The 23,004-nt window shown below is 32.4% G+C and overlaps 3 protein-coding genes across 3 annotated transcripts in view; all 3 read right to left on the reverse strand.

The window, feature by feature from the left end:
* Positions 1 to 3,413: 3,413 nt before the first annotated feature.
* Positions 3,414 to 9,747, reverse strand: LOC125054084 (gustatory and odorant receptor 22-like). Its single transcript, XM_047655759.1, has 9 exons — positions 9,637 to 9,747; positions 9,180 to 9,318; positions 8,483 to 8,733; positions 7,489 to 7,749; positions 5,905 to 6,032; positions 5,342 to 5,501; positions 5,179 to 5,250; positions 4,309 to 4,398; positions 3,414 to 3,494 (listed from the first exon to the last, which is right to left on the reverse strand). Exons 1-9 carry the CDS (start codon positions 9,745 to 9,747, stop codon positions 3,414 to 3,416), a joined length of 1,293 nt encoding a protein of 430 aa, XP_047511715.1.
* Positions 9,748 to 11,357: 1,610 nt separating this feature from the next.
* Positions 11,358 to 14,255, reverse strand: LOC125053646 (charged multivesicular body protein 2b). The gene is made up of 6 exons (XM_047655115.1): positions 14,049 to 14,255; positions 13,880 to 13,971; positions 13,499 to 13,615; positions 12,789 to 12,969; positions 12,580 to 12,686; positions 11,358 to 12,176 (listed from the first exon to the last, which is right to left on the reverse strand). Exons 1-6 carry the CDS (start codon positions 14,080 to 14,082, stop codon positions 12,075 to 12,077), a joined length of 633 nt encoding a protein of 210 aa, XP_047511071.1. The 5' UTR covers positions 14,083 to 14,255; the 3' UTR covers positions 11,358 to 12,074.
* Positions 14,256 to 18,419: 4,164 nt separating this feature from the next.
* LOC125053629 (putative phospholipase B-like lamina ancestor) overlaps positions 18,420 to 23,004 on the reverse strand; it is a 29,194-nt gene continuing 24,609 nt past the window's right edge. Inside the window, exons 7-11 of the mRNA XM_047655075.1 lie at positions 22,143 to 22,371; positions 21,203 to 21,405; positions 20,689 to 20,848; positions 19,386 to 19,662; positions 18,420 to 18,990 (exon numbers count right to left, since the gene is read on the reverse strand). Coding sequence (XP_047511031.1) covers positions 18,662 to 18,990; positions 19,386 to 19,662; positions 20,689 to 20,848; positions 21,203 to 21,405; positions 22,143 to 22,371 — 1,198 coding nt within the window. The 3' untranslated portion in view covers positions 18,420 to 18,661. The remainder of the gene's footprint in view (positions 18,991 to 19,385; positions 19,663 to 20,688; positions 20,849 to 21,202; positions 21,406 to 22,142; positions 22,372 to 23,004) is intronic.

Below are 23,004 nucleotides of genomic sequence, written 5' to 3' on the forward strand. Positions count from 1 at the left end.
TTTTACGATTGTCAAATACTTAGACAATTTCAGAGGACAGCTGACGTTCACCGCTGAAATAGTTCTAATTTCGGTTGTGCACCAATGGAATTTCTATGTGTGCAATTATGACCCAAAAATCTATGAAATATGGTAGGCAGAGAACATTGGTTATAAGCCTATAAATAAAATTCAGTTCAACATTACTTTATGCTGCGTAAATCTCCGTTGGGACCGTGTAGAAACAGGCGAAAATAGTTTTATGTATAGGATTTCTACTAATTATATGTCTCTACATAATATAAATCTCAATAAATCTCTATTTATTATATTAAAATTTGCTTATTAAAGAGAGTTTTTTTGTATTGTCCGTATTTCATTTACTACTACTTGGTTCAAAAATCTTCAAGAACTTAATCAGAGAACTTGAATAACTAGCAGACTATGAATATTTAATTTTGATAAACTTAAAGTTTTTCATCAACTTTACCTATTGCAATGTAAAACTTTGAATAAAGCTATAACTATTATATTTATGGCCATATTAGAACTATGAAATCTTACGTGATATTTTATATTTATAACACACAAATTATATTTATTAAGAATTTGAAATAAAGATTACGCTCCTAAATAAGATTTTAATACAAATCGGCGGTCGTAGTAGTAATGTTAAAGCTTCTAAATCGGGTTATAAAAAAAAAGTATATACATATATTTGATCCTGCCAAAAAATAATATTTGTACTAAATCTGTTCAAACATTATTTTTGTAAACAGACTACCAAACATATATCTAACAGACTTATGTTGTATACTTTTTCATGCATTCATTTACGCGGTTTAGATATTTTTTCCATCAGGGAAAAAATTCAAACACAACCTTTTCTATGTGTAAATCTTTGCTTACATTATTTATAATTTTGTCGAAGATTAAACTCGTTGGTAAAATAATTATCATATGCGTAAACCCCAAGAGCCAATGAAAACTAATGAAAATTTCAAATTCCCATCGTATTCATTAATTATACTACATATTCGAATAGTTTGGAAGAAAAACATTTATACAAGAAACATTAGAGATTCAGTTCAGTTTAATATAACAATGAACGGTGCATGTTAACGACTTCGCAATTCGGTTTGCAATCTTGTTGATGTAACAATTATTTAATAATGTACCTGTAATTTCCAATTTCTGTCTAGTGTTGTGAGAACTAGATTATTTATATCTGTCAGTATGAAGTTACGTTTATAAATAGAAGTGTTTGGTGGTAACCAAGATTCACAGTGTGATTTGAAGCAAATTTTTTTTTTCTTACATTTCTTTTTTTCTAAATTAAAGCATAAAAAAGATCTCTTTAGATCCCTCAATTGCTACAGACAGGCTTACGTGGCGGTAAGGAATGTCTGATAGGTTTGATAAATATCAATCTCCTTGGATATCAATATAAAAAAGTGGCGTAAAATAACAATTTAAGATTATTATACCTTTGGCCTACCTAGTTCATATAACACAGAACGTATGTACATGATCCACAGCTTTAAAAAAAAATAACTTAAAAAGCTAAACTGTTAGTTGGATTACACCATATACGTATACAGTCGAACATTATGTAGTAACAAGGACAGTGTACTAATAATTTGCTTGTGCTGTGTGCGGGAATGTTAGATGTGTTAGGGTGTAGAAGTATATTTGTGCATTTTAGGTGATCTTAAAAATCCATACGACTTCTTATTTTCTTCGAAGCGAACTCCTTTAGATTAATAATACGTGTAACTATAGTTTGTACCAATATTTTTCAAAAATAGAACTATTCTTGTGTCTATGATATTATTACATTTTTTTTCTGTGATTACGGAATCGCGCTAGATATTTGGTTAGATTGAAATTGGAAAAGTTTAGTAATGAATGTCCAATGTAGCTGTCACAACGTGAATTGATTGTTGGGAAACAGACACGAGATGTGTTTCAAAAAGTTTGCACTGTCCATATTCTACTAATTAAAAATATTTTCTCGTTTTTTCTAAATTCTAAATGAACGTCAGCATAGATTTTATATTCGATCGATCGACTTTTTATATACATTTAGGTATTCAGAGCCTATGAGCAAAACTTTTTGATTATTGCTGTGAATTCTCGGCATTTATTATTTAAGTTTGCTATCTTTGATGTACTATGACAGAAATCTGTGTTCAAGTGCTTCCAGTTTCGTTCCTGAAGTTGGAAATTAGGGAACACTGAAGATTAACTAGAAAGCTTATAAAAGAGTTTAACAAAACATACGTCTACTCTTTAGAGTCATCACATATAGGCTTAGAATCTTCTTTAACCGGATTAATAAAATACACAATAATTTATATGATACAAACACAATTATAAACGCTTTAAATCATAAGCATACATAACTTTACAGTCTAAAACAACTTTGATTACCCATAATATATTATAAGACAAAGATAATAATGCATATATTATAATACCACTGTTGTAAACTTTGGATACATTCTGAACTAATTGTAATTAATCAAAATCGTATATTACACAAACGTCAAATAGGAATGTGATTAACACCTAGATTTAACAATAAAACATACATTAAGGAGTGTTATTAACAATGAAGAAAGTCGATCCTAGTTTAAAGCAGTTCCATTGATATTTTAAAATTCAGAGTAAAATGTTTTAAACTAAAAACTAAATCAGTGGTGCTACAACCTCATTAGGTCTTGGCCTCAGATTTCTAAATCTGTTTCATGATCATATTTAAATCTAATAGGCAAGTAGGTGATCAGCCTTCAGTGCCTGACACACGCCGTCGACTTTTTGGGTCTAAGACATGTCGGTTTCCTCACGATTTTTTCCTTCACCGTTCGAGCAAATGTTAAATGCGCACATAGAAAGAAAGTCCATTGGTGCACAGCCAGGGATCGAACCTACGACCTCAGGTATGAGAGTCACACGTTGAAGCCACTAGGCCAACACTGCTCTACTAAAATGTTTTAGTTTTTAATAAAACCGACCGACAAAAAGTTAAGGTTTATTTGGACGCGCTACGTAGGTAACTTCAACTCCAAATAAAATAAATATTTTAACATAAGAATGAATAAAACCGCAAACTTTGTTTCGATTTTGTATGATTTTTTATCTAGCCTGCCGTTTTAGTATCTGTAGCACTAACATTTGAAACAATTTCCTATACTTCCCAATAGATACTGTTCGCTTTTACGAAATTAAAACCTGAGTACTAAATAAAACTAATCTTTTTTTTTTCCTCAGAGTACAAGGACAATTAAATAAAATACTCGCCGTCTTCGAGTTATGCGCTTAGCAACATATTTTGCGATTCCTTTTTATTTGAATAGATTATTTATTGGTGACACTTTGTTTCTTATTAACTTTACAATAAATATAATAAAAATTATCAATAGATAAATAATTCACTTTATCTGCGGCTCCTTCGGAAGCGAAATCTTGAACTGTAGAAGCACGATCAAGTATATGGCAATCATGCTGACAGCCTGAAAAAAATGTTTGTACCAGGGATTATATGTATCGACCAGTATGCTCGTTTGCTCCGCCTTCCTTGTATTAAAAAATAACAAAAACACATAACTCTACGTGGAATAATCGTAAACCCTTAAACCCTCAGTACCGAACCTAAGATATTGTTATCCGTCGTGGTAGGTTATCCACTAAGCGTATGCGATGAGGTTTTTATTTTGTCGTGACGTGTACAAAAATATTATAATATTGAGTCCTTAAGTTAATTTAACTTTCGTTCCCATATATTGAAGGACCCAAGATCGAGCTCAGGGTCTCAACTAAAATAATAACAGCCTTAAAAATTATTTATAAATCAATCACTTATAAACATGTGATCTACACTAATGATGCTGTTTTACAGCTTGTCCTTGGATATAGGCCTCCTCTAAGAGCTTCCACTCCTTTCGGTTTCTAGCATTACGTAGCCACATAGGGCCAGCTGCTTATATCAACCAATAATAAAAAATAAAAATAAACTTAAGCCTGCAAATACAGGGCTAGGCTCCGAATATTATTTCGTCCCATTTCGAGTCGAGACCCCTGGTCCGTGGTTTCCTAGCGCTATAAGGCTTTTTAAGGAAATATCAAAAACCTAGTCGATATCACAGGAGACCGAAGTGCTAGGCAGCTACCTCGGACAAAGAATCAGTCTAGCTATTCAAAGGGGGAACGCTGCCAGTATCTTCGGAACCTTGCCTAAAGGGACTCCTTTTAATAATAGATTTTAGTTATTATATTTTAAGGTTAGTTATTGTTTTTATAATAAAACAATTTAATAATTAATAATACCGAAGTAAGTAGTTCCCGGTTGACATCAGCGTATCCTTTCAAACTCACCACAGCTGGATTCATCTCAATAGCTTGAATGAAGTGATCGATCTGGGGATTATAACGTAAACTGCATTTGAGATAATTATTGCGACAAATTTATTTTGAGTGTAGCATCCAAAGTATAAAAGGAAACTAAGTTTAATTTCTAAAAAGTATTTAAAATTAACTAACGAAAAATCAAACACTAGATATTTCTTTATTAGCACTCTTTCAGATTATTGTATATTTTACAAATTTGTTTACATTCAAAGTGTAAACATAATAATTGAAGATGTAGTTTATCACTTTATATAAAAATAAATTACTAATAAAACATTGTAATATAATTAATATGAATATGCTAAGTAGTTACATATAAAAATGTACCTATTATACACTACGCTTACCTTTTTGCTATACACAAAGGTCCTAGTATTGACTTAATTATAACTTATTTTTCTACAAAAAAATTTCAATTGAATCGTCTACGAGAAAAACAAAATCTCATTCTCTCTATTGACCCGTTTATGTCCGTTTCAGTGATGCACATTTACATTCCATTCCATAACAGTATTTACTTTCTATTATTGTAAAAAGAAATTTCTATAATAATAACGCAAATTTTTAACAATGAGATAACTAACTAAAACTAGAAACGTAGTTAGTATTTATTAATCTTCTGTCTCTTACAAACTGTGTTTACTTTTTATCAGTCCAATTGCATATTTCAACTTTAGTTTAAACCAAACTAAAAACTTTAACTGAAGATTAAACGGAAAGTTAATTCGATCTTTTTTAGGAATAAGGGGGTAAATTTTAAGTTCAATAATTCTATTAACACTTTAATACCTCTTTTTGTGTAGGTCTATCCACAGACAAGACATCAATTGACAAAAGAGTGTCCTGGACACCAGCTGCGACCTAAAAACAAAAGAAGAGAGAAAAGGCTGGACTTCGCGATATTAAAACACTTGAAAATAATATAACATTATTTTCAAGTATAGTTTAGTACCTTAAGTGTAGATTTATGGGAGCAATCTGCGAATATGAAGAGCAATGTAGAGCAATAAGCCGCATCAACGAATAATCCCATTTCCTTGAATGTAAAACCAAATCCGTGGTCTACAATCTCTGACAGTGCACCGTATATCGCTATTGTTATGTTGAAAAACCTGAAAAGTTTGTTCTTTATTGATTTGGTTAATCCCTGTGATTCTTAACAACAGGAGGTACGTTCCCGTGCAGCAATGTATTATATGTGCTCAAAGAACTTGTGCGACAAGGTCATAGATAATTAATATTTGTCTTTGGCACGAAGATTTTTTTATTATTTTATGTGAAATGCCATCCTATGTGAAAATGTAATGTTTTTTCCTTATCTACGGAAATCATATTTAGCGTTCGTCTCCACTCTAAACCTTAAAGCCCAAAATGTTTAACTTTTAGTATTGAATGTTCTAGATTTAGTTTAGTCTGCAGAATGCAAAATAATACTTTTATGTATCCTGCGGCGACAGCTTGTGCGCCTTCGTATCTCAGCACAAATATTTTAATCAATTCCAATATTAAACTTACATAAAGAGGCAGTATGTTGAATAAGTTCGTGCGTAAGCGTTGCCAAGAGATTGTAGGAGCTCTGACAAATTCAGCCATAAGAAACGATAGCTTGATATTAGGTGTGCTGTACATTCTATGTTCACATCCTAGAAAATATATAATTAGGTGTTAAAATAACTAACCTTGTTTCATGTTTTATGAATTGCTAATAAAAGTGTGAGGTTACCTACTAAGTGCTATTAGCTACTACGTGTAGGATAACTTCCCTGAAATTTTGAAAAATTGCTTCTTATAAAAAAGGCAAAAGGATCCATTCACTACTTAAGAGTAAAGCGTTTATTATTTTTAGTGACCCCCCAAAAAACTCAAACTTCAATTGTTTTATTTCGATATTTCATAATCTTAAATATATACGATTCACGAAATTACAGACACTGCTACATGCCTCATATCCATAAATTGTGCTCTCATATATTAAAAATGAATATCGCTAATAAACAATCTCCTCCAGGCTCTGTATTGCCTCATAACTTCAGGTAAAATACCATTTTTAAAATAAATTGAGTTAGTCATTCCGAACCTGCCTATAAAATAAAAGCAACTCATAAAATGGATTGATAAAATATAATTTGAATATTAAAACTAACAATTCTAATCTACACTTGACTAATGAAGTAGAAATTATGTATCGCTCAAAGAGAATCGTTTGAAAGTTTAGACAAACGGATCATTCTAATCGCATACGAATCCATTTGCATGTTTTCAATGGACTGTTTTTGTTGCACGGACAAAGGCTGATATTTTTCTAACAACGAACTATTTTCATTTGTTCTATTTAATTCTAACATAAATAACGCAGTTTTCAACGAGCTGTAGAGGGATTCGTGGCAGCGTCGTTTTGCGTACACAACCAATGTGGTCTGTTTTTTTTAATTAAATATAAATATCGTTTCATGATCGGTTCTACCGTGTTTGATTTGAGTTTATGGCAATTCAAACATATTTTCTATCACATTTATTATTGTAATCATAGTCCGTGGGGAATAATTCGTTTGTAACTTCCTGTATCTACAGGATTTTGTATCTTCAAAAAAGTATATTCTAAAAACATAAAGATTTAAGAGTCGACGGGGTAGCGAATTTTTAAGTTTTCGTTTTTCAATTGTCAAGTCACTGTAGATCTTAGTACTTAGATCTTAAACCGTACTAGATAAATAAAATATGAAGTACTGGATAAATAAAATATTATTATACACGATAACAGGATATTCAGGTAAAATAAAGTGCACTAGTGTGGGAGACACTAGGATTCCCTGTGTTCTGCGCAGCCAGTCTCTTCCTTTACATGTTAACTGTACTTTACTCTAGGACTCTAGGTCTACATAACAAAAATTTGTAACTAAACTATTTTTGCAAAATGAAAATATTTTCTGTATCAGCATAGAACAGATTGATAAGAAATCGTATGAGATTTTTAATGAATGTATGTAATGTGAATTTGTTGTTAGTGATAATTTTGTTTTTAAGAAAGTGGTTAAAGATGAAAAAGCGTAAACAAATATTGATTCATTAGCTAGCATAGGCTAAACCAATAATATTTACCCGTCGAAAACACTCCGATAGACTCTGTGAAGCGGTTTTAATTCCCCTACAATTAATATACCAAAGTGCGCAATTCATATTTATCATCGTAATAATGTGGAAATAAGCCGCCGTGTGTCGCAATAGAAATCCTTCCAACAATGCAACAAGGCTTAGCAGAAAACAAACCGCTAATAACAGACATCCAACACTTATTATTACAATACTTGTCTTCAAATTCGGGAATTGAAGGTTCTCTCCCGTAACGCGGTAATATCTTACCTGGAATATACAAAATAATATACTCCTCTCATGAAATTCCGTAGTTATGTTACAATAGATCCGTGCCTCAAGCGTAAACGCTATATTTAATTATGTTGAAATTTATACACAAAGGTAATAGGGACAAGTTTTCCTAGTAATCCGGTGTCGACATTTCGAATATGAGTTTGCCAATCTAATAGTGCTTGCCTTTAAGGAATTAGGTTCTGTTTGATTTTCATATTTCGCGAATCATAACTAAATATACTAATAAAATTATATAGCGAACAGACACACGTAATTGTATAGAATTTCTGTTTCTATATACATATATTATTATAAATGTAAAGGACACATTTCTGGGTCCAATTTATTGATTGATATTTATGCGTAAGTGACTAGTCTCTGGCCCGAACGAAAAATATTTGATTCGGAATCTAAGACCTCTGGGTACATCTCGCACTGTAATACTACTCAAATGAATTCATTTATTTCGTATTATCATTTATAGTATCATTAAAAAGAAGTTAATTTATAAACTATAAGCCGCGTTATTTAAGAAGTGTTAGTATATCGTAGTATTTCGTAGCCCAATCGTAAGTATAATTCTTAGCTACAATTTACAGCATAATATGACAACTTTTTAACGAAATTTCTAGTATTAGAACAACTATTTATTAATATAGGCAAAGTATTCAAGTGTACTATCGGACTGCGTTTTAGTTATTTATCAGTGATATAAAGATTTCTTTACTTGGAATTTCCCCCAGCTCGTCTTATAAATAGCAACTTGGTTCGCCACCCCCCAACCGACGAAGGGTATCCAAAAATGCGGTACCAGAAATGCTACAAATATCACGGCGTATATATAATCGTCGAACTTCCTAATGGACCTCAATATCATCACTCTTTCGTATCCAACAAACAGGACAACCACTGTGGCTATAATATAAAAGCAGATCGCGTAGGCCGTGGCTCTGGACCTCCAGCTAAATGTTATCGTTCCTGTAAATAAATTATTTGTTAGTTGAATTCGAAAGGTCGAGTGTACATATTGTTCTGTTCTTTGTGGCTGTTAAAGACGTTGAGCGCGCAGATAATAAAAGTAGATTTGGATGATTCATAAAATGTAAAGTATTTACAATTTATTTAAATATTTTATAATATAAAAATATATGTACTAACCAATCTCTCGGAGTTTATAATAAAAATGTATCATTAATTTTTGAAACTGATAAGGTACGAATAGATTTTGGTGCGGAGGTTCTTCTTGCTATTAAGAACACATAGTACCTACATGCACATTTATTATTGTATGTAAATAAACTATAATGGCGAATTTCGCTTACTTTGTAAACATAATTAAAAATAACAGAAATAGCATAATAATCATGGATTAATAAAAACAGGCTTATACAAAATTTCGTAGAGTAATAATTAAATTAGGACACCTGGTCGAGAGCGCGTTATTGGCATAACAGCAAGAGCTCTGAACAGCACCAGCAGTAGCTTATGATCGCGGTAGAACTGGTCATGAAGCTCACAAGTATCCGAGTCCTGGGACGACAGCATATTACGTTGTTCACGTTCCTAAGAGAAGAAAATCTTTTGGGCACTTTGTTGGTTAGATAGTAAATATGTAGTATGGAAGGTTGATTAATAGATTTTAGAGCTTGGAACGAACGTTTCATGATTCATTGATTTTTTATAAGTAGATACCTAACTTTTTGGTCCTTCAAACTCGTAAATATTTACGCAAGTTCTCCGGTCAGGCTCGCCATGCTAACCACTAAGGCGCAAAGGTAATAACTATAATTTAAATAAAACGTGAAACGGTTTACGGTTCACGTTATACATATACAGTCTTTCAACTAAAACTAATTCTCATTTATACAATAAATAACTTACGTAATCTTTTTGGGACTTTTGATAAACATCGCGATGTTTCTTTACGCATTCCATATCCTTTTGTAATAAGGAATTATTAATTCCTTCATCGAAAAGGTGGTCCGGAATCATATTGCACTACCTTGTCAAAGCTTTTCCTCCAAATGTTGTTTGTAAGTTAGATTAACAACGTAAATTAATGGATGTCGTTAGAACGTAGTTTTCAAAGAAGGTAAACAGAAAGTGGAAATTTAGGCACGGGGTTCATTAAAATTTGAGGCAAATTATCGTTGTCGTGCATTTAAAATAGATCGAGACCTTGTAAATGTTTACTGTAGAAACTTCAAACAAATTATTTTATATAATAGATGTTGATTGCTGTTTAATAACAGCCTGGCTTATAATGTAAATGTTCAATTTCAAATGTCATGCTCGACGATAAAAGAATTAGATTAGTCCATAAGTAAAATTGTTGGAATTGAACAAATAAATTCGAAAATTTGTTTATAATAAACGAGAGATCATAAAAGTAAAGTAAAAATGTCGTTTTGACCATTGACGAACCGGTCAACTTTCCGGTTTCCAATTAACGAAATTAAAATATATAGATGTATATAGAGGAACATCTTCAGAAAGAGATCCTGAGATTTTTTCACTTTTAACTTTTAGAATATTGTTCTATTATGTATGAATTATGTTATGTTTTTTATTATTTAATAAATACAAGTTCTACTTGACCAACATACACTTTTTAGTTTTTGCTATTTCCAGAGCTTATCAATCAATTAAGTTCAATGATTTAAAAAAAAAAAATATTTATCGAGGCGAATCCCTCCAGATAATCATCAGATGAACCATACGAGTACATATATATATCCCAATCTGACGCGCTTGAGTATTTCAACATGGCGAATTTTTTTTGCTCATTCTTTTAATGACCGCGAGTTTGCGTCACATCTAAATCGTCAGAATATTAGATGAGAGCTATTTTTAGGTTCACTTAACACCCCTTTAAAAAATCTGACGCACTCGATTAATTTTTTATTTTTATTTTCAACCTTTACCTGCAAATAATGACCACCCCCAACATGCAATCAGATTAACATACGTGTACATTATAAAAAATACGTAGGAAATGGATGCTATAAATATCTGACGCGCTCGAGTATGTCCATGGCAGTTTTTTTTTAATTTTTGTAAATCTGTAACCGTTCCCCCGTACCTATGAAAAGGTATACATTATTTAACATTTTTTTCTTATTATTATCTAAGCTTCGCCGCTCGAGTAAATCCCCATTTAGCATCGTGGACCCCCCTACTATTACGCATATAATATGTATCTCGTCAATTTCATGGTAGTAGCTCTACCGTAAGCGAAGTTGCCAACTCATGGTTGAAACTCGCGTTCAAATCAGTGTTCATATCATCACTGGGGTTGGAAGTAATAACACAATAGTTGTTTAAACACTTTAATGATTATACAAATTATAACAATATATCACCAGTTCTTTTATATAAATACTTCCCATCGACCCCCATGGGGTAGATATATTACTGTCCTATATTTTAAAATATATATACCAGCAAGCTTTATACAAAATAAATAAATCAATGGCGCTACAACCAACAGATTTCTGTATCCGTTTCATAATCATTTGTCAATCTAATAGGCAAGTAGGTGATCAGCCTCCTTTGTCTGACACAAGCCGTCGACTTTTTGGGTCTAAGGCAAATTTCCTCACGATGTTCTCCTTCACCGTTTGAGCGAATGTTATGCGCACATAGAAAGAAAGTCTATTGGTGCACAGTCGGCTCGACGATCTACGACCTCAGGGATGAGAGTCGCACGATGAACCCAATAGGCCAACAATTCTCTAGCCAGCAAGATTTTTGGCCAACATTTTTCAGGCTATAAAAAAAAGAATAAACCTGATTTCACCCTATTCTGGGTTCTATGAGGACAAATGTCTCCATGGTAGAGGCCTCAGCACAAATTTTCCGATTTAGTTACGTCAAAACGATTTACGGTTCAAACATATGATCTTTTCAAACAATTAACGTTTACAACATTAAATATTTTTGTAATGCACGCATTTAGTTCCAAATAAGTCCATGAAACGCTTTAAATTTTTCCATATAAAATGTTTCATTAATTTTATATTACATTTGAATTATAACATATTTAAAATTGGTGAAATAAGTAACATTTTTTTTCTGTCAGATATTAAAAAAATGGACGGATGGATTTTAAGGATCGTTGCCTTTTGTGTTCTTTTCGTCTTAGATCAAATTCTAATAAAATCATAACCATACTTAACTCTTAGCCATTAAGTAAAGTTTTCAAGTTATGATCTTACATAAATCAGGTAAATCTCATTATATACATTTAGTTTACTTTAATGACCGACTCTAAGTATAGCTTTATAAACATTTAGAATAAATATATTTGGTACAATAGTTTAACTTGATTTCAATTTCGCGAGCTGCGCCATAATTTCCTTGTCCGCATCTGTTGTTGATTCGCCAACTTTATTTCTAGATACAGATGGTGCATTCGCCATCTGAAATTTTTTTTATTGATTGCTTGCTGTGACTGCGCTAATCGTCGGGAGAGTTGTAAAATCATTCTAACTAATTGAATAAAATCTTTAGAAATTCTCTTGTACTACAATTGATTAAGTAGGAAACTCTAGCCTTTTTTATTATATGAAAGGTTGTGGTGTTGTTAGATTTCCTCCCACCTCGGCCTATGTTTTTATGAATAAAATTAGTTTATGAAAAAAATTGTATATGTAATACTGTAATTCCTAATGAGAAACAAGATTGATTGAACTTATTATATGTATAAATTTAACAAGATTTCTTTTGATTATTTAGCGAATTTTATGTTCATAATATTCTTATTTGCCAAGAAGTGAAAATAAATAAAATATATATTAAGACATTTAGGAAATTTATACATACCTTGCCACTGACTTCAATACCAATCTCATCAAGAACTTGGTTGATAATTCCTGCGGTTTCTTCCTCATCGCCTGATTCATTCATTATATCATCCATTGTTTCTGATACTAAAAAAACAATACATTTTTTAACAAACATAGTTATTTACACCTTACCTGTTAATCTGAACTACAGACTTTATATAAAAGTAACAACTTAATATGACTTACTCATCTCATCGGTCATATCCATTTTAGCATTGGCATGCTTGAAAGCCTCCATATTTTTGGCAATTTGTTGTGGATTCATTATCTTATTCATACTTCCCATAGTTTTAGCTGTTGTTCCCATAGCACCAGCAATTGCAATATTAGCACCCATAGCTTTATTGTGGATTTGAACAGTGGATATCTGAAAAGATAATAAAACAAATATATTCAGAGTAAATTAAAGAAATACTTAGTATTTAACTTATTGTTAAAAAAGCCTATATGTATAAGTGTTACCCCATGACTTATTTTTTTATGCCCGAGATGGAAATACATTTATGCTTCACAAAACAGAGGGTAGGTACAGGTGTAATTAGGACTAAACGCAATTCAATCTGTCTGCATACGAGAGAACTGGGTGAGCAATACCCACTAAAATCTACCTCAGTCACTACCAACCAAATAGGCATTGCAGAGGCCCTAGGCTTTAGGAATCAATTTCACATTCTACCGGGTAATATTATATAAGTTAAATAATGGGTTAGAGGACTATGATGATAATTTCTAAATGTTATGTAATGATGTTAAAAAAATTAAAGAGTTTCCCAAGGTTCATCTTATGTAAACAAACATAATCTTGTAAATTCAATGTATACCCGTAAAATTAACAATAAATAATTGTATATTTTGCTTCAATTTTTATATTTTTATTATTTTATATAAATACATACCTTGCTATTAGCTGAATATATCCTAGTCTTTTGATTTCTCAATTGCACTAGTTGTTTTGCTAAAATTTTACAACCAGCGTTATTACCTTCCTTAGCCATTTTCTTTATATCCATTTCCTGTAAAAAATAGTAACAAAGTTGTATTGTCTTAAAAATGGATTGATATAATAATAAGCATAATAGTAGGTCATGTTTAGTAATGCATGCACTAGACGAATTTAAATAGCTATGAAATATTATTGTTATTATTTGATTCATTATCAGGAGGCGCAGAAACTAAAACAACAACCAACCAAGCAATGAACCAACATTGTTGTTGACTTGAAAAATTGAGGACATATGATGATGTCATAGTATTGTTTATGAATGTAGTATTCTCACCAATTTTTTTTCTTCCCGTTCAAGAGCAACTTTATCTCTTTCCAGATCTCTGCTTGCCTTCCTAAGTTCACGATCATTTTCCCTCTGTTGTTCTGAAAATGTTTTATGTTAGGTAATATTGTATTATTTTGTAAACTGACGATTTAGGTTCCTAGTATGAACTATCTACCTTTTATTGTTGGTGGTTTCTTAAAGAAATTCATTATGTTTTTTTACTTAATTCGTTTCACAATTGAATATAACTTCAGATTTTTCTTGCTGACATTAGTTATAATTCTTTTAAACCGTAATTAGTTTCTTGATATAAATAAAAGTAAAACGAAATGTATGCTTAATTTTTATTTATTATTTGAATGATTCATTTGGGTAATCAGTAATCACAAATTAATCACTTGTTAGTTGTTTCCACTTATGACTTATCAGTTACAGATTAAGAGTTAAGACGACTACTGACACATGACAGTCGCACCAAGAGTAACTTAATCTGATGAAATCTGACACCTTAAAATTAACGTATTGTCTTCATTTGGCATTTAAGCATGCTCTTTGATTTCACAATTGTAAGTAGACCTTAGCATCGGCATTATAATATATATAAACTGTACAGTGTACAGTATTCTAAATGAATGTGTATGGTTTATGCCACCTATAAATATTTCAAATAAACATCCCACATTTTCAAAAACTAAACCGCCATCCAACGTCGTCACAGTTTTACCCATTATACTGCCTTAAGCTGCAATATATAATCGTCACATGCTACATCATTTTTCGTTGTCGCCTTTTATTACTTAAAACTTATAAACAAGTAATAGAAAAAAAAATCTCTTTTACCTGTCTACAAATATACAGGGTCGCATCATCATCTTATGCTATTCATTTTACGGACATATTTGAGAATTCTGCGACGGCTGAAAAAATTCTGTGCTCGAGCAATATGTCGGATAGACCATTCCGGGGTACCCTCGTGCCAGTCTCGACCAGTCAGATTGCACCTGCCTTTTTCGAAAGTCGACAAAACAAGTTAATGATGGTTCATTTACATATCCGCTGGTCGCTTCTTTCGTTACCCGGCTTTTCTACTTGTCTTGAATCAGTGTAAATAGTGTCCAAAAGCTAGTCAAGTTCTGCGCCATGTGGAATGCGACGCGACTTGTCAAGGCTAGTTTTTATGCCGCTTTTTCATATTTTTTTAAAAACATTTCTAGAATTTTTGGCAGAGGGGAAGTTCAAATGTGGCAATATTTTACCGTACAGTCGAAATGCTATTCACTACCGACAAAATCAAACAAAAGCAATTCATAGTCGAAAGAAACATCAATTCTGCTATTAACTATACTATAAATAATGATAAACTAATTTTTTATTAGTATAGTACAGTTAGTACTTATATAATATGTCAAGAACATATTTGATTTGACACTCAAAATTTGAGGGCAAGAGTCTAAAAGGGCATTGAGAAAATCATTATAAATTGAACCAAATCATTAGTCCCCATAATAATTTCAATTATTTATTTTTGTAGCCTTTTTGATATTTAACTAATTATTTTCACAAGGGAATTTTTTTTTGATTTCGGTTCGCTAACAATGCTTATACCTACTATATTTAAATTTGCCTGGATATATGATTTATATATAAGTAAATACTTATTGTATTTTTATAAATAAATCTATATATATAAAAATGAAACCCGTTTTCCGTTGTCACGACATAACATGAAAACGGCTTGACCGATTTGTCTGATTCTTTTTTTATAGTATTCCTTGAAGTACGAGGATGTTTATTACGTAGAGAAAAATTAAAAAAAATTGAGTGAAAAAGTCTAAAAACAACACTTTTCTATATTCCCATACAAAATATTCGTAATAATATTTAAAGGCAATTTGAACTTTAATACCATATCATAAAGTTCAAGTGTTAGTGGAGGGGTTCCGGGAAGGTAAATTTTTATTTTTTGACATAAGGGGGCGTCCATAAATTACGTGAGGTGTTTATTTTAATTTTCTGTACCTCCCTCCCCCCCTGGTGAGATGTCGTGAGATTTTATTCAACCCCTTCCCCCATCCCCCAATCTCACGTGAGATTTTTCAAAATGTGGGTTTCTTACGTAAATGCGTAAGAAGCTATCTATTTGAGCTCGGAGAGCTCAAAATAACACAGAATTCATACTATTGAGCTCGAAGACCTCAAAAACAAAATAATTGAAATGTTAAGCGTTTTGGGTATGGAGTTAGAGGGAAGTTGCAGAGATGGCGTTAAGGGTCAACCATTTTCCTAAATTTTTTTTCAATCAGAAAAAAATTGCGTGATATTTGCCGAGACCCCCTCTCTCCAACGTAAGATTAAATGAGATTTGACTCGACCCCCTCCCCCCCCTTAAACATCTCACGTAATTTATGGACGCCCCCTAATGTATTTGTTGTATTATCAACTTTCTTTTTTTTATCTTACTAGCTAGACCGGTGTCCCGAATAGCAGAATAAGTATTAAAAAAAAATAAAGAATCGACTGTTAGGCGGTACGATGTCCGCCAGGCCAGCTAGTAGCCCGGTCATTTTAGACAATTGAAATAAAGAAAATTCCGACAAAGCCAAATTTTCGTAGAGACCTTAGGTTTACCACAAGGAATAAAGTGTCAAAAGTCCCCATCAGTCCCATGTGAGCTTAGGGACTTATTCGGGGTCCAAGGTCAAAATTTTAGGTTTTTTGGATTTTTCTCGAAAACGGTAAGTTTTATCGAAAAGTACATCAGAGCAAAGTTGTAGATCTTAAAATTCTCTATAAAAATGGTCTCTATGATTTTTTCTCTAAGACCCACTATTTCCCAGATATTGCGCTTGTAAGAATCACGTTCTACATAATATGCACACATTTCCTCACCACCTGTGAGGTAGTGTACTCGGCGCGTTTTTTTTTAACGTGGTATCCCCGGTAGGCCTATTCCACGAACCTTTCTGACGTTATTTTCAGGGACAATAATTATTTAATAGTATGAAGATTATTGATATGGGTTACTGAGTTTAACTGTCGTTCAAACTTTTTTTTATTACTTTAATCTGACTCATACTCTTCATATTATTCAACTTCAACAATCATGTTTTCGTCAATTTCTTTTTGTTCTTCTTCTTCTCCTTCCTGTTGATAAGCGCTTAGAAATTGTTCAAATGAAGATGAATCAGTTGTCTCTTCATCAAAATCACATGAATCTTCCTCTCTTTTATTTAATTGAACATTTGAGCAAGAGACACCTTGGCAATTGGTACACGCTGGAGAACACTGCAACCCTACTTTTTTACAGCCACATTTGGCACTACAACCTTTCTTGCAATTGCAAAAAATAGTGTTTAGAAGTTTTTCTGGAGCAGGGGGCAGTAAAGTTCGAATCGGTTCCAAAGTATTATTTATCAATTTCCAACCCCAGACTTCAGGGTTCAGTTCATTGCCTTGCCATGTCTGGACTTGATAGTATACTCGAAACAAATGTTGACTAGCAGATGCCGATGTTGGAGGAAGACAAGATAGCTGTACTTGCTTTTTGTTTCGTGTATTTTTTACAAATGTTAAATATCTGTACGTATCTATGCAATCAATTTTTTTTGGAGCTCCATAAACCGCAAGTAGAAACCGAATTCCTTTAGTAATTAGTATTAGAGGTGAAGAGTTAATTTCTGTAAATACTTTTGCGCAGTCAATCAAATAATTTTTTTTTTTCAAATAATTTTAATACTGAATTTTTGCCCCTTCTAAACATTTCTGACGTAGTATCGCATCCGGTCATCGCATGTAAAAATAAAATAAAGTTTTGGCATTTTGGATAAGCTGATAAACTTTTAGAAGAATATATTTCTGTCCGTTGCTGCGCCTTCCCAGGTTATACTAATAATGTATACATAAAAAAGACACGAGTAGGCATTTTTGCTTGCTTGAGTACCTAAATATGTATATACGTGGCATATGTGTGCATACTATGTAGAACATGATTCTTACAAGCGCAATATCTGGGAAATAGTGAGTCTTAGAGAAAAAATCATTGGGATCATATTTATAGAGAATTTTAAGATCTACAACTTTGCTCTGAGGTACTTTTCGATAAAACTTACCGTTTTCGAGAAAAATCCAAAAAACCTAAAATTTTGACCTTTGACCCCGAATAAGTCCCTAAGCTCACATGGGACTGATGGGGATTTTTGACACTTTATTCCTTGTGGTAAACCTAAGGTCTCTACGAAAATTTGGCTTTGTCGGAATCACTATTTATTTTTATGTCTAAAATGACCGGGCTATAGTGATAAATAAAAAAACAAAAATCTATACACAGTAAAACATTTATTCCGAAAAAGTCGAAATATTTATTCAGTCACTTCATTTTTATTAGGATTTGGCGTCAACGATTGTAATTTTCTAAAACAAACATTAAAAGATAGACACAGATAAGACAAACTACATAAGTATAATTAAAAATTAACTAATTAATGTAGATGCGATGGAAATAAATTAAGGCTATATATATATATATATAAGGTATATTAAGGATATGAATAATGTCAATGGCTAAAAAGGATTTAAACGGCTTTATTACGGGACTAGGACGGATATTTATTAAATAATTAACTGTACTCAGAGTCTATTAAATAATCTAATGATAGATTAATTTTTTTACAAAATATATTAAAATTTGACTAACATAGAGCCGCGTTGTTGATTTTTTTTTTTAATAAATAAATAAAAATCTTTAAACGGCTCAAACTCTGTAATGACCGACTCTGAGTACTGATTAAATCACCAGGACCAATTGGGAGTAAATGTTCCGAAATTCCAAACATCGGGTAAACCTTCGTGGGGATCATTTTCAAAATCGCTTTGGGACCATTGGAAAGGTTTTATAACATCTTTATTAAGGATTTTCAAGTTTTCCTCTTCTTCCTCTTGACGCCTTTGCTTAACCAAGTTCCTTATTTCTATCCCGTTAAGGACTGATACGTCATCAAACTTGTCGGTGTATATGGAGGCGATGTTTCCCTTGTTGACGGGTACTTGAGTGCTGTTTGGTTCGGTGAAGGGTGGACCGGATATGGCGATGAATTCTAATGTACCGTTCTTAGTGTTACCTGCAATAAAATTATTTATTAATATCACCGTCACATAACAATTTGTTTTGATTTTGGTTGAACTTTGAGATATAAAATCGAGTATTCCATAAAATCAGACCGGTTAAAACCAGCGTCGGTACTCTGTAACTTCCAATAGCGAATTCGTGTTTGGACTTCAATATTGAAAGACCAAAGAACTGTATGGAAAGTACTGAAAAAGCTGAATATCGAAGTCGGAATACCACATACTATCACTATTGGAAGTTAAAGAGTTCAGACACTGATATTATAAAGTCTAAAAGAAGTACTTTCCGTGAGAAAAATATTTATTGAATAATTTATAACTGAAAAAAATTTACGATTAAATTTCCTAACATAAAATTTTTTGGAAACCTTTACAGAAAAAACCTTACCAGTAACAACTTTCGTGTCAATGATTCCATACGATTGCTTGAAAAAGTCTCCCCTGACTCCGGGCACAGAATATCCAAACTCGTAAAGACATTTCTCATCACAATTGTCACTTTTAGATGTAATATTGTTCATTCGCATCAATTTCAGGATACTTTCTAAAGACGTAGCGTTTTTGAACCCTCGTTTGAAGATCACTGCTCTGTGTGACTCTGATTCTGAGAACATGTTTCCGTAGAGTTCTTCCATCTTTGATAGTTGTGTTGTTTCTGCGATGTCCTGAAGACAATTATTATTTGTAATACATAAAAACATCGTCTATAGGAATGTTATATACGTAGTATGTAACTAATACATTCAAATATAAGAGTCTTTCATCCAACTTTGATTTTGTTCCCTTTGGATTAAAAGGGTGGGTTTCAGGGGCACAAGAGCTAATTAAAGATTTAAGTTGGTGACTGGTTCGACCGGTGACCCCAGAGCTGGTGCTTACCTCGCTCAACGAATAAGTATCGCAATACAGCGAGGAAGTGCCAGCGTTAAAGGTAGGTACACTGCCACGGGGACCAAACTTTTTAAATGTTTTAATTTTCTAGTTATCAATTTTTATTATTGTTATTATTACTATGTAGGTTAGGAATGTTATAAATACTGTATATTTAACATAACATACAAGATTTCAATTTCTCTCCAGAGTAACGTAGGCTAAAAAATGTCCAACCGCGCACAGGACTCGAGTCACTAGTCTTAAAATAATAACAATCCATTTATTATAGAATCGCAACTTCACCCGTTTTCGGTATTAAAATTTATAAAATTATATTGCTTTTTATTTAATAATGATCTGGCTATAGACAAAGTTAAATGTATATGGCGTGTCGCGAAAACTGTATAGACAATATTTTGGTCACGTGATCATTGACATACAAGGTAGGCGATAACGTGTGCCGTAAAATAAATTTCTATGGGTCATGAAGATGGCATGAAGCTTTACTTTATGAATCTGAATAAAATATATTACAAACTACAAATTGATTTTTAAAATGTATTTCTAATATAAACTTTATTTACTTGTTTTTACGCGATTATTTTAAATTAAATTTGGTAAATATAAACGTGAGTATATTATTACATTATTTATGCAACGTTTAAAGTGCTTAGCAATAGTGGTCAATATGTGTTATCATTATTACAGATAACTATTTGATACTATGATTAGAATTTAATGAAGTTGTGCCAATTATTACATATAATAAATTCGGGGTTATCGAATAACTAAAGATTTTTTTAAATTACGTAACTTACTTTAAAATGCGGCAACCCATACGTAGCCAAGTACGTCCTCTCTAACAGCGCGTCAGAGAGATCAGCGGAATGCGTGCGTCCGGGCACTTGTTCGATCAGCCAGACGAGTCCCTTCGTGTGTCCCTTACCGGGCCGGTGAAGGACTATGTGCCTTGTGTCACTGTCAATTATACACGTCATTTCAAATCTATTTTATTGTACAGAGTACAAATTAAAAAAGACAAATAAAAATATATTAGCCTTATAATTCAACCTCTTTTAGAAATAAAAGAATGTGCTTTAAATAGTTCAGTGCCATAATTACTTGAGTCTGAAATCTATCAACTTTGCATAGTCTGTGCGGAAAGGGATTCGGCTTGACAGTTGAGCGAGATATATTTTTGCTACGCGTCGTTTTATATAATAACAAATATTGTATACTTTTTTTATGTAAGGAACGCAAAACCTTAACCAATTTTATTGAGATTTGTCGAGTCAAGAATCTTTAAAGAGTTTAAATGAAAGTAATTCTTACTTGCTAACAATCTCTGTGACGACCTCCGTTTGATCTTGGTGCTCTATGGGTTCTTGTCTATGCAAATTGTCAAATCTATCATGGTCAACGACCAGCCATTGTTTGCAGCCAGTGCCTGAGTTGCTGGAAGCCAGCATATGACTCCAGGAACTGACGTTTGTTGCAAGGTGATTTGCTGCTGAGACCCGAGGACCAAGAGGCAACTGTAATTCAATTAAGATGAATTATTTTTAAATGAGTATTTACTGTTTTCAATAAAAATTTTAAGAGAGTTGGTTTTACGTTAACATAGATAAGTATTACTAGCGAATATTAAGGAAATAATATAATTCCATCTTTTTAAATAGGGAAAAAAATGTATTAAGTATTATATTTATATCAAGGCATTTTTTTTATAACCTGTAACCATAGTAAATTAGTAATACTATGTTATGGGTAAATTAATTAATTTATTGTATGTTCACGAATATATAAATATTTTTGGTAAATAAGTTTTATTGAATACAACAATAATCCACATGTACACATGTACACATAAGTCAATCAGTCAAAGTGAGAGAGATAACTTTTGAGTGCGAGAGGCGCTATTATTTGCGCTTGAGTTACACAAAATGACCCCTTTTTACTCGACAAGTAAGCATTATTTCCCTAGTGGCTTCATCGTGCGACTATCATCCCAATTAATGGACTTTCTATGTGCGCATTTAACTCTCTCGTACGGTACATGAAAACATCATGAGGTAACCGGCATGGCATGCCTTAGACCTAAAAAGTTGACGGCGTGTGCCAGGCATAGATAGCTGATCACCTACCTGCCTTTTAGAAAAAACAAACGAACAAATGATCTTGAAACAGATACAGAAATCTAAGTCCAAAAGGGTTTTTAATTACTCAACAAAGTATGCAATAGCACGCAACAGGAAACAATACAACAACTCACTTGTTCTGTAATGTTTACATCCTTCCACAGCTTGTTATTGTAATTCTTGATCGTCGTACCGGCGATTGATAGTCTGTGATTCGTCCCCTTAATGACGTAGAACTCATCCTGGCTGGTGATAGATCCTGGGTAGCTTGAGAAGTCTATGGTTAACCCGGCTTTGTTGTCTTTGGTCATGCTTTGATAGTTTAATTTGTACCTCTTCATTATTCGGGTCATTGATGAATAGCTGAAATAGTCATTGAATGTTAGTTTTTGAAAATTTATAATATTCTAGAAAAGATAGCTAGTAACATATACTTTAGATAGCATTATGTATGTAGTAAGCTTCAATAAATTAATCAATAATTAAAAGATACAAGAAAATATGACGTCACAAATTTCAAACTAGCAAGGTAAATATTTAACGTAATACACGAAATAATTTCATTTGATTTAACCTTTCTATGTAAGGCCAATTTGGCAAGGTCAGTTTAATACTTATAGTATTAAAGTTAAATATTTTTTACAAATAAATAAGGTCAATGAAGTCTCGTCGGAGTTTTAGGTTCTAACTTGAATTAGTCTAAGCGAGGTAACGTATGAGAAGTTTGCAATAGACCACGCAAGTGTTCTTTATTATTTAGATTGAAATCATTTGTTTAAAAAAAACGACGGGTTGCACTCCGGGAGTGCCCGGCAGAAGTGAAAACTTGAATATTAACATTGTGCATTTTTGATATTTTGGAATGGTTAGGGAATAATTTTGCACGAATTGCTTTAATTATCAGTATAAAAGTACTATCATTTATGTGGTAGAATACAATATTTATTTATTGCGCTATCGTACACAAACATGACAATTTATATTACATTAAATACG

Source organism: Pieris napi, chromosome 11 (genome assembly GCF_905475465.1).
Source record: "Pieris napi chromosome 11, ilPieNapi1.2, whole genome shotgun sequence".
In the NCBI taxonomy this organism is placed as follows: Eukaryota; Metazoa; Arthropoda; class Insecta; order Lepidoptera; family Pieridae; genus Pieris; species Pieris napi.